This window comes from Centroberyx gerrardi, chromosome 22, assembly GCF_048128805.1.
Source record: "Centroberyx gerrardi isolate f3 chromosome 22, fCenGer3.hap1.cur.20231027, whole genome shotgun sequence".
In the NCBI taxonomy this organism is placed as follows: domain Eukaryota; kingdom Metazoa; phylum Chordata; class Actinopteri; order Beryciformes; family Berycidae; genus Centroberyx; species Centroberyx gerrardi.
The window spans coordinates 24,733,250-24,746,286 of NC_136018.1; the positions used below are offsets into that span (position 1 = coordinate 24,733,250).

General features: G+C 40.5%; 1 protein-coding gene across 1 annotated transcript in view; it reads left to right on the forward strand.

The window, feature by feature from the left end:
* The first annotated feature begins 5,579 nt into the window (after positions 1 to 5,579).
* Positions 5,580 to 13,037, forward strand: part of rsu1 (Ras suppressor protein 1) — a 94,811-nt gene continuing 87,353 nt past the window's right edge. Inside the window, exons 1-3 of the mRNA XM_071906671.2 lie at positions 5,580 to 5,672; positions 5,897 to 6,008; positions 7,385 to 7,435. Coding sequence (XP_071762772.1) covers positions 5,900 to 6,008; positions 7,385 to 7,435 — 160 coding nt within the window. The 5' untranslated portion in view covers positions 5,580 to 5,672; positions 5,897 to 5,899. The remainder of the gene's footprint in view (positions 5,673 to 5,896; positions 6,009 to 7,384; positions 7,436 to 13,037) is intronic.

Consider the following 13,037-nt stretch of genomic DNA (forward strand, 5'->3'; position numbering starts at 1 on the left):
GAAACAACCTGCTCTTGGCTAGGCTCAGAAAGATGCTGGAAAATGAACATGTAAAAATGGATTGAGAGTGTTTTTGGTACATGACACCACACACACAGCTTTGAATTGACCTCAAGACAGAAAACACTGGAAAGTTTGAGTTTGAGTTTGAGTTTATTAGTATTCATGCTCACAGTTAACAACTTAATAGAAGCAGAATTTACATTAATAAAAATAGAAATATATCTATACATGATTGTACCTCATAAAAATGTAAAACTATACATATTTATATACACACATGCACCTATACATTCATACTCATACATACACATTTACAAAATACAACCATGCACTTACATACAACCATGCATACATTTTAAAATGCTGCTTTCAGCCTGTTTGTTCTGTACTGGACGTGTGTAAAATTGTTGCTGTTCCATAGCAGTCTGTTTGTATTATCTGCTCTTGTCTGTGGGAGCAAGTCATGGAGTGGATGTTGTGCGTGTGTCATCTCTTTGACCAGCTGAATGACTGCCTGTTTCCTCCTGCTCTGAAGAGATGGGAGTTGCGGTGGTGGGGTGCAGCCTCTGGAGATGATCCTGAGGGCCCTTTTTTGCACCCTCTCCAGTAGTGCAGCCTGGCTTTTATTGCACCCCACCAGAAGGACACTGCCATACTCCAGAGATGGCCTGACCACAGCAGTGTAGATGGTAGCCAGGTCCTCGCAGGGTAGGCCGTGTCTGGCTAGAACAGTCAGAAAGTGTAGCCGTTTAGAGGCTTTCCTCACTACCTGTTCAATGTGAGTGTCCCCGCTGAGGTCAGAGTCCAGGTGAAAGCCTAGGTACTTGGTGGTGGTCACGACCGGGACTTCCTGTCCCCCCAGAAACAGAGGAGCAGGTTGTGGTGGGTTTCTGGAGAAGCAGATTCTCAGTTCCACTGATTTTTCTCCATTGAGCAGCATATTGTTTGATGCAGCCCATTTATCCAGCTGCTGGGCATCCATCGCCATTGAGGTGTCACTATGAATATTTGTTAAGGGAATGGCCCGAGACAGTCCTATGTCGTCAGCATACCCAATGTGCAATGTGTTGTCAAAGACAGTCTTTCGAGTGGACACATGCCATTTGCCATCACCCTCTGCCTTCTTCCAGTCATGTAGTTGTGTACCCAGGCTAAAAGTCTAGGGCACAGCTCTGTGTTGGCCAGATGTTGCAGCAGCTGGGCATGGTCCACCCTATCAAAGGCCTTAGACATGTCAGCCAGCAGCACTCTCACCATTGCTTGCTGTTTTACATCTGTAGTCACTAACCAAGAATGTGTGGCTTTAACAAGGGCAGTTATGGTGCTAGACCTAGGGAGGTAGGCATGCTGGTTCTTACATTCAGACATCACTGTTGGCATCAGTTTATTTATGATGAATCTTTCCTGTATTTTTCCCAAGCATGACGTTAATGAGATGGGCATCCAGTCACTAGGAGTGCTGGGGTTTGAAGTTTTGGTTATGGGGCACACATTTGAAGTCTTCCATGCAGCTGGAACTGTTCCATGCACGTAGGAAATGTTCACAATGTAAGAGAGAACAGGGGCCAGATTTTCAGCATGATCCTTCAGCAGCCATGATGGTATGCCATCAGGCCCACAGGCCTTTCGTGGGTTAAGTCCTGTAAAGGCCCTGACACACCAGGCCGATGGTCGGCCGTCGGCCAATGTCGGGCCATCGGTAAGCGTCGGTGTCCCTAGTTTTTGCGGTGTGTCCCGCACCGTCGGCACTAGTCGGACCCTGATGGCGTCTTTTCGGCCGATTGAGCATGTTGAATCGGCGTTGGAGCCCGTCGGTGAGAGAGATCACTCTGATTGGTAGTTCGTGTTTTGCCTCTGGATGATTGGACTGATAAATTCCTTCAACATGTGGAACTGAACAGGAAAGAGCCGAACGAAATTTTTAAAATCGGAGGTTTCATTTATCTCCAGCTCTCGACACAGGTTCGAGAAAGCCCCTTGAGCCTGTCGCTGGAGTATTCATGATTTCACCCATTTAGTGCGGTTTCTCCTTATTTTTCACCTCCGCCTCTTCCTTTCTTCTTCCACAACCAAAAGACCAAGGGCTGACAATGCCAGTGCCATTTGCAACTTCTTATCAGACATATGGTTATTTCCCCTCACGCAGGCGCAGAACGTACGTGCTAGTTGGCCGTCGGCTGTAGTCTTTGCGGTGTGTTCAAGTGCAACTTTTTGGACCAGACGCAGGCGACGTGAGGCGACGCAACAGTGGGCCTTCATCGCCGCTGGTTCTTTGACGTCGGTTTGGTGTGTCAGGGCCTTAAGGGCTTTATTGTTATTCTCATGTGTAGAATATGGGACCTTAACAGGAATGAGGATTAAAAGCAGTACACAATAAATGCTCAAAAGTAAAATATATCGCTATTGTAACTTTACTAGCTGTTGCATTTTTAGTAGTTAGCAGTTAATGTAAGGCACTGACTACTTAGGGGTTTAAGCCCTTAAGGCTAAATCCTATTGTTATTATGCTAGTTTGCTTTTACTATAGTCACTTATCTATTTTTACTAGTAACCGATGTAACTGATAGTAATCCGATGGGGCAATTCGCACTGTGAATGTACGTCCACTAAAAGTGCTTGTTTTTGCCACTGACAGGCTCAGATTGTTATTATAAGTGTCTGACAACATTATGGAAAGGACCCTACAGAGAAATGAAACGTTTTTCTTTACCTTTCGCTTAATCCGAAACCATGTTTCAGTCATGGTTGTTTTGATTAAATTTGAAAGTGGTGAGACAGGAAACAAGTTATTTTTATCAAAAAATATATACAGTATATCCCATTTCTACAATTCTCTCTGGATAATCAAACTAAGTGTTTCAGTCATGTAAACAGGATTATTCTGGGGAGTTGTCAGTTTATGCAATCATGTAAACGGCTTAATCAGACTATTGCCTTAATCGCAGTATTGGCAATAGTCGCATTATTGTGCGCATGTAAACGTAGTCTAGACATGTGAAGTGCTTTGAGCAGGAGAAAGGCTTATCATTTCTTAGAGTCTATGAGAGGCTAAGATCATGCACATAATGCTATGGAAACATTTATTGTAAGGAAATGTTGAAGAAAGAAATGAAAGTTTAAGCACCAATTTTTTATTTAAAACAAAGTTAGGTGCAGTAAGGAGAAGCTGTCAATAGGGACCCCTAGTTCCAACGTCTATACTCAGGTGAAGTTTGTTAGTCCATACAGCGCCCTGAGCTCCACACCGGAACGGCGTAGAAGCCTTCTCCAAAACAACTGAAGTTGCTGGGGACCTGACTTCACAGTTCAAAAAATAACAGAAGATAACCATAAAATGGATCCATGCAGCTTGAGCAGCACAATTCAAGTCTCCGGAAGCTAAACGATCCCAAAGTGACTTGAAAAGACAAACATTTACACCATTATTTCGCTGAAATCGTCACTCTAGCCGTTATTTCAAAATACGTCATGTTTGCCTGCACTCTGGCCTCGATAGGTAAGACTAGCTCGAATTAGCAGAAACAAGACTTCTGGTTTGGCCATTTAGCCTTCAGAATAAAAGCGTGCGATTTGAAAATAGGTAGAAATAGTTTTAAACCAATTACTTTGTATTTAATCGTCAAATTCAATAAGTCAGCACCTTACTGTTTGATGTCCACTTAAGTCTCTGTTCTGTTCTGCACAGTGTAATACATGCAGCGTTTATAGTTAAACAAGACTAGGTCAAAACCTAGTATATGGCTGGACCGTGTATGGGTGTGCCACGTGCCACGGCCGACCAATGGTGTAACTAACTCCGCTGTAGACTGTTAATACAGAATAATAGTCCATACATCCATACTGATCTCCGTTCCAGCGCGTCCCGTCTCCTCTCTCCGCCGCTGTCCTCTCCACCGCGCCCACGGCCCGCATTGATCGATATCGGTCAGCCTGCTTACTGTGTGGGAGAAACGGGCTCCCGATCTCAGCGGAGAAACAAGATGGCGGAGAAAACGAAACTTACATTTCTGGCTCTGTGATCCTATGATGTGCCACGTGCCACGGCCGACCAATGGTGTAACTTCATCACTCAGTCAGTCAGTCAGTCAGTGAGTGACAGACATTCGCGTTTATAGGGCTGGCCCCGCTGTTGCAGTCCAGCCAAAAATGGCACATTCTATGGCATTTTTCATTATTATTTTGACATCAAACACTTAACAGTATTTCTACCTATTTTCAAATCTCACGCTTTTATTTTGAAGGCTAAACGGCCAAACCGGAAGTCTTGTTTCTGCTAATTAGAGCTAGTCTTACCTATCGCTGGGGTGCGCGCAAACGTGATGTATTTTGAAATCAAGAGAGGTAGATAGATAGATTGTCCTCTTAGAAGAAATTTGTTTCCACAGCCTGTACACATACAAAAATTTAAAACAACATCCAGCAAATATAGAGACATGGGGGGTTGTGTTTTTTGTATTGCACATATTTATTCTTTGTTCTTGAGAGAAGGACACAAATGTTATCCATTTCTTTCCCATCAGCCTATACACTTTTACAACCTATTAACGTGTTGAAATTGTCGGCAGCATATGTTAACATAATCCCACAATTATTTATTAGTCTATTGTTTTATTTACTATTTTTACTGATTCTTTTTATATTCAAGTTGTGTTCTTATATATTTCCTTTCCCCACTGAAATATGTTACTTTTGCCACTGCAATGACCAACCCACTAAGCAATTTTACGTTGATTAGCCGTTCAAAAAATGTCTAAATGGTTATAGGTGTCTAAGCTAAAATGAGGCTAAATAAGGTTTAAAAGTGAAGGTTTAGTGGACGTCTTCGTATTAGAGTCTTGTAGGGTATATGACAAAAATAAAGCATCTTGTACATATGGACTTCTCTGGTGCATATTTGTTTGATATTGACACCTGTTTATGCTTAACTGAAATATGTAATAATGTATTTACTGCTGGTTATTCGGGATCGCCAATGGGTTTTGTGAAGCATTGGTTAATAATTTGTGAAGGAGATAGGATCATTAGCTTTAAAAAGTGGGATAACCTTAGCTAATTTCAGATCCTTTGGAAGTACACCATTAGCTATGGAGACTAAAATATGAGTCAAAGGGGCAACAATAGACATTTTAACTTATTTAACAATAGAGACAGGAATATTATCATGGCCAGGAGCAGTATTCTTTAGTTGATCAAATTATCTCACACACTTAGCATGAGGATATTGGGGGGGGGGAAAAAACATCAATAGGAGCACATAATTACCTTCAGTGTAATCCAAGGCGTCACCTTTAATGTGTGTGAGCATTTGCAAGTTATACTCCTTTTACAAAGAAAGCAATTTAACTAGAAGGGGGAAAAAAAGTTGTAAAAGACGTGTTGAATACGTGTATCAGACGCATAGGTTTTTTAAAAATCCTGTGATGTATGAGAGGCTTAAGTCTTGTTTAAATTGAATCTTTTTTAAATTTGTTTTGACACATTCTCCTCTTCAAATGAACCGAGATTATTTGGGTAGCCTACATCCAGGAACAGGAAGTGTCCTTTTATGGAATGCTGAGACTTTTCTGGCTCGCACATCAACTTCCGGTAGGGTGTATGCTCGGAGCGAAGTCTCTATCTGGAAATAAAAATAAACAGATTCCTCTTTTTCAGTCTTTCTTTTCCAAACGGTAAGCCTCGCCGTTACTAGAAAAGCTGTCGGTACCTTTCTGGCGTCAGAAACCGACGTTTAACTCGTGTTATCTCAACATAACTTCCGTTAATTTCCCCTACTGTAAACAGTGTGTGGGTCCTGTGGAAGTTAAATCGGTTTAAATATATTGTGGCATCGTAATGCACGACACCGTTTCTGACATCATGTTTTTTTGTTTTTTTTCTGGATAAATCATTTCAGAAAATGTCCAAGTCTCTGAAGAAGGTAGTGGAGGAGAGTCGGGACAAGAACCTACCCGAAGTGGAGATGTGCGATAGAGGCATTTCCAACATGCTGGACATCCCAGGACTGTGTAAGACAACATCCTAAAGTTCACTTCAATGTGTGTCTTGAGCCTACTATTCGAAACTGTCACTACTCTTCTGTTCTACATTTGAAAAATTTAAGTAAATGAACACAGCTAGGACTCCTTTCTGGCCATGGGTGATGACGTCACTGCAGACAGCTCCTAGTGAGGTGGTAGAAAAACGCAAAACCTTCAATAAAATTAACCTACAATAGAAATACCATACTTAACCTGAAGCATAGTGTTGGGGAAGTTACAAAGTGTAGTTTTTCAAGCTACCAGTTGTTGGAAAATGGCAAATTTGGCAAATTGGAAGAAGTGGATCTACAGCAAAGCTACATTCAAGACAAATGCAATTTAGTTCACCAGTTACTTGTGAAAAGTAGTTCAAACCATTTGTGAAAAGGGATCATATCTACATCTGCAGTGTCATATAATACAAATTCACGTGACTGCAAAACTACCACTGATGAGGATGTTATTAGAAATAAAGTGAATGAATGTTGACAGCTGCCTGCCAGAAACTAGAGTCCAACCAAACCAAATAAACCTATATGGCTTTATCACAATGTTTACTATCTGTTGGATGTAACTACGTTTACACTCAGTCTGGATCTAAACCCAAACCAAGCTACACTATTTGGCTACTTCACAGAAATAGGTGGCATGAATGGTAACTTTCTGTTGGATGGAAACTTAAAATGAATCCTGAATTTCCTCAAGGGGATTAATGAAATGCTATCTTATCTTATCTTATCTTAAAATAAAGAATTAAAAAAAGAAAGGGGGCTTTGTAACATCTGACTGGTACAACAAGTAAAAGAGTAAATGAAAAAAAAAACTTGCTTTTCTTTCCCTTCTTTTCTAGACAAAAATAGTTGGTAGTTGCAGTAGTTAACTATGCCTCAAAATGACCAAAAAGTAATATACTCCTAAAACAATATTCAAATTTGAATATGGTTGAACTACCACCAAGCTATTGTGAAATGTAGTTTACTACTAGTTTAGTTACATGTATTGGAACTACTAACCAGCATTGATTACAGACACTCTGAAACACCCATACTTAACTTAAAGAACAGTTCTGTTTTTTTTTTTAGACAGTCACAGAAGAGAGAGACAGGAAAGACAGGGCAGAGAGGAGATTGCTAGCTCTGATTGTGTGTTTTCAAGAAGTTATCCCATGTTAAAGTAGCTAGTAACTGCCAGCACATTTAGTAAACTAAAAGGTAAGAAATGAAGCAAAATAAAAGTATGACATTCCCTAAAATGGAATTATACAAGTAATGCACAAGTAGCTTAGAAACAAACTATAAAGATGCACTACTAAATGCAGAGTTGTGTGCAGTCCTGTACTGATATAATGCTGCTTCTTGTTTCAGTCACGTTGTCCAACATCACTCAGCTGGTACTCAGCCACAACAAGCTCACAGGTAAGCTCCTTCCTCATTTATTCTGCTGACATGCAGGCAGGGTCTGAAATTATTACATGCCTTACATAGCTAACCATACTTGAGAATTAATATCAATTTGTGAAATAGGGCTGCACAATTACGGCTAAAATGATAATCAATGATTTTGCAAAATATTGTGATCACTATTATTCATCACGATCATGTGCATCAGTGTTAGGAAACAAAATCATTTTATGCCACTTTTGCACCATGGCATATATTTTCACTTTTTTCAGTGCAGTATTTCTCAAAGTAGCAGCAGAAAGTCTTTTTTTTCACTGTTACAGTTGTACTCATTGTATAAGTCAGTGAGCAAGTTTTAAATGAATGCACAGTACCTGATTCTATACAGAAAACAGCACTGAAAAGAGGTAGGTATATTTTTATGAGAGGTATATTTTTGCTGGTAAAAATATTAATTTAATATTAATATTTTAATAATTTTATGTTAATATTAATGAGCCTTAAAGACACAGCAACAGAAACAGCCTGTTCTTGGTAAGGCTCAGAGAGATGCTGGAAAATGAACGTGTAAAAATGGATTGAGAATGTTTTTAGTACATGACACCAAACAAACTTTTAATGGACCTCAAGACATAAAATAAAACACTGGAAAGTGTAGAATATGGAACCTTTAATTTCAGATACTGAATACAAGCCACAAAGCCTTCTGCTCAGCCGTTTTGTGCCTTTTGGCATGGAAGGTAAAAAAGATGAGTGTTGGGGTCAGTTTAATCAGATTCATATAGTTACAATAAGTAACAAACAGTGCAAATAGTTGTAGCTCATGTGCCCCTATTTCCTCTGTAACAGCATGTACATATTGACTCTTCACCTTCAGTAACAACCCAGTCAGTAAGTATTAGAATGAAGTGATGTGATTTTCTACCACTAGAGGTCAGGATAGGCCCATCAACAAACTCAGTGTTGCAGCATCTGTTAAACAAGGAACTGAAACTGTTGTGTTAAAGGATTTCTGTACCCATTTAATACTGGAAATGAAGGGTTATAATTATTATTAAAAATACATTATTATTATTATTAAAAATACTTTATAATGGAAATGTACTATTAGCAGATTCCTCTCCTGCTTCTCCTTATTGTGTTGTACAGATCACTGCCCAATCTGAATTATCTGAAAGCAGGACAAGTAGAAATCAGTATTACGAACGTGAACCATCACCTTGCAAAATATTATTATCTTACAAATCATTTAAAGCTGTTGCAGGTAGGTTTTATAAGTTCACATTTTGTTTGAATTCAGCAAAAGCAATCCACATGTTGGGTGAACATAAATGAGTAAATTAATATGTCAGAATCTCAGCAGTATTGATGTCACCCTTCAAATTAAATTTGGTGCTTAGGCATCTGACCAATTGAGGCAAATTCTGGAACAGGAGGGCTTTGCTCTGTGTTGTCAGTGGTTACTGGAGGGACGGAAGAGGGGTGAGAAGTGTGTTTATTTTCCTGTTTTCCTTCAAACTTGCCTACTGTGGCTTTAATCTTGGACTTGGCCTTAAAATCTTGTTTCTGTTAAAGCATGTGACAAAAATCTGCGTTTGGAAATAAGTGAAATTGTCTCACTCAATTGGCAGTTTCATTTGATTTCAGGTGTCTCAAGGTTTTTCATGACACAAATGATAATATCTAATATCCAAGGGAGATTGCTCCACATGTTTCCAGATAATTCCAACTTGATTCAAGAAAAATCTTGATGGTGAATGATGGTGAAATTATGTCACACTATTATCAGAGTATGTCACTGGTTGCAACTAATATTTTCAGACTGACTAAAGCCTGGGACACATTAAAAGATTTTTCCAATCATAATAACGACAATGAAAAGTTTGAGCAGCGCACATTTAACAACTGAAATCTGCAGATTTCCAGTCTCTTGTGATGCACACACACAACAACAGTTGTCTTTGAGGAGCGCAAATCAAAAGACATAGACTGTATACAAAAGACTGTGAATACGTGGCCGCAGTTCTCTCGCGAGAATGTGATTTTTCGTGGTACACCTGCACTTGCGAGAATGCTTTTTTCCGTGATATTTTGATTCCAAAACAAACATGCAGCCCACACGGCTTGCAGCAATTGTGGTTTGTGCTGCAATTTGCATGGAAAAAAGACTGAGAACACATGCCGCTTACTTCGTCTGTCGCAATCTCCGTTTTCATTGGCTATTGAAAAAAAGTCTTTGACGAGCACAAACCACATGATCATGCAAAGACAAGCCCCGATAAAATCAAACATGTTTGATCTCATCGTGACGTTGCCGATTGGGATCATGGGAGAGAGATTTGAGTCTTTCACTTCCACACACATAACGATTACAGGTGCGACTAAACAACGTGACTACCCTGGACTACCGGCGACCCCGCCCGATCTCAAATCATTGCCAAATCGGGCTTCAAAAACGTGTAATGTGTCCCAGCCTTTAGGGATGCACTGATTCAATATTGGAATTGGGTACGATCCCGGCGAATATATATGTATTGGTATTGGCTACAGGTTGTCTGATCAACCTTTGATCCATTAATTTATTAGTTTAGTTCAAATACTTTTTCCACTCAAATCCATTTATGCAAACCCCAGCCCCTCTAAGTGGTGGAAATTATGGGCTTTTGCCATTTTAATGGAGCCACACTATAGTTTTCCCTCTTGACTATCTTTCAGACACAGCCATCGCAAAGTTGACTTGTAATTGCAATGCAAACTAAAGGATTTTAACTAAAGGGTTTATTTGTCCTTGCATAGTACACAAAAATGGTAGATAGAAAACAAGTGTGCATGCTATTTAGGTGTTTGGGGTTACTCAGCCACTACAGACTTGACTAACACTTTGTGGGAAACACTGACACTGAAACACGCACACACAGGGTCAAAGATAATGCTCAAGTTGATTTAAATTTGGTATGTGTTCAATTATTTTCCTTCCTCTTCTTGACTTCTTGACGTTGTCTGTTGTCTGTTGTGGTTTGTGTGGCTGTTGTTCTCTAATCTGATGTTAGAGACGGAGAGATTACACACATGTGGCTCCTTCATTATTTTTAGCCCAGATCAAAGAGCACTGGGATTAGCTAATTGGTGTCATTACCTGCCTTTGGGCACTCTTAGGTATGCTAAATCCTCAGCTCAACCCTCCCAGAATTCATAGCTGTTGTATTATTTTTTTAATGTAACCAACTATCCCCACCCCTGCTACCTCACACACATATACCCCGTAGGTCCTTTTTAATGGTGGTTATGGTGTAAATGCAATAGAGGTCTTCTTATCCCAGCTAGGTTGGCAATCCAACAAAAAAAGCTGCACTGTGTTATAAAAGATGGAAGTGATGTCGCTGCCTTCTGAACTTTGGAAGGTAGTCAAGAATTACAGTGACATTTGGAAAGTCTTTCATTAGAGAGAGAAAGACTACATAAAGGTTGAGCTCCTATTGGCTGCCACCCAGTTGTAACATGCCTCCACTCTGGTCATTACCATCAGTCTAGCTGACCATTTCCCAACACACACAAACACTAAATGTCACGAATCATATCTGTGTGCATGCTCTTCATGCAGTACACTCATTCTCTCACACACACACAATCCACCAAGTCCCCAGGTCATACACCCAGATAACTAGATAGAGAAGCCCATATGGAAATCAATAGAGTATATTGTACGGAGGACCATATAAATTGTGTAGGTTTTGTCCACCTGGATGGGGGGTCGTGTTATTACCATTGATTCAGCCCTGGTCAGCGGCCCACAGAGAGTGAGGCCAGCTAAATGGAATTGATTCCTGACATCCTCAGTGAACCACAAGGACCTTTTAAAACCACCGACCATGGAGAGAGAGAGACAGTCACTGCTGTCAAGGGTTAGTTAGTCCTCACTGACTAGAAGACACAACATGACATCCTCTATCTTTAGTCCTCTACTGTTGGCCACTGGAAGTTGCTCAGTACTAGTATTGGCTTGATTGGCTGATGGATAGTATATTGGAGAGTGAGAGGAAAAAGATGTGCAGCCTTGGTCACATGCTCGACTTGAAGTGATTACAGTTTTTACTGTTTTTATGACAACACACTAGCCTGATATTCACTGAATGGCCATTTTGTTTCCACTCCATGTTAGCCGTTTTCTGTGTGGGGGGGTGTTTTCCCCGAACCAATCACTAGTGACTGACGTATCTATTATTATCTATTATTTTCAGTTACACTGATGCTGGGTGTATTACTAACTTTACCAAGAATGTCATCGTTTTTGACAAAAATATTGTCTTTGCAAAGACAATATGTTGGTTAAGGAATGATTTCAACAAATATTATGCCGAAACGGCAATAAAAAACTGTTGCACGAACGGTTCAAACTTTAGTCCTGCCCACAAAGGCGCTGATTGGCCTGATCGAGAAATTGCCTTCAACACCAAACTCTGAATCGCTCGACCAAATCTGAAGAGTGGGCGGGTCGCGATTCAGGAGTCTGGAACCAGGCTAACAACACACAGACCCTTATGCATAAAACTGAACAGTAACAGCACTGAGGTGCACAAAAGCTGCAGCTCACTAATTTGAGCTTAGTCTTAAATTTACCAGGCCCACATTACTGTTGCCTTATTGTCAGCCAAGGAAACTCAACATGGCATTACATTTTTAACAGCCACCGTGGTTATCCAGCCTGATACAGTGTGTGATATAGACTGGATCTTTCAGAACAGCAGAGAACAGCACAGCTCTGTATTTTAAGAGAAAAAATGGAGAATAGTTTGTAAGACATGGTGACATGGTAAAATGGTTTGCTTGTAATAGGGTAGTGTGAACCTAAACAAATTGAATACAAAAATGCGAAAAAGTTTGTTTTTCCACTATGGTTTTGACCAAAGAAAACAAACTGTAGTTGTGATCGCACTTTTAATGATTAAGCTTTCCTCTTCTCATAAATCTGTGTGTTTTAGTAGCAGTCCTCATCTGACTGGACGGCACTGTGCTTCTTTCAGCCTGAAACAAAGTTTTCATGTGTAGTTTGTCAGCTTCAAAAGCAGAGGAATTCAATGTTGTGACTGCGCACGCACGCACACACACACACACACACACACACACACACACACACACACACAGACACACTCCGATGCCTTCTGTGAAAGGTCCCTCTGATATGGTATCAGTATGCCAAGACCTCACCTCCCCACAACTCATCCCCACGGCAGCATTCACATCAGGGCCTGTTTGGTGTCTATCTTCCCTCATTCTCCCTTTCTCCCTCCTCCATCCCTCCCTCTTTCCATTGATCAGCCTGGTAATCTGATAGAAACTTTCTGCTCTTCATTATCAGCCCATTGATCTGTGTCCACCTTTCTGGCCACAGACAAAGAGGGATAGAACCATGGATGAGTAGATGGATGGATAGATGGATGAGTGGAGGGATAGAGGTGAAGGAGAGAAGCAGATATGTCCATCATGTTAAAATGTCAAAGTGTACAGCTGGGGTCAACACAACGGCTAATTGAGCCATCAAAGACGTGAGGTTTGTTTGAGCCCCGGGCTAACGATGATTAGCTTGTTAACAGGAGATGGGGACGGGAGGGTGTGTGTG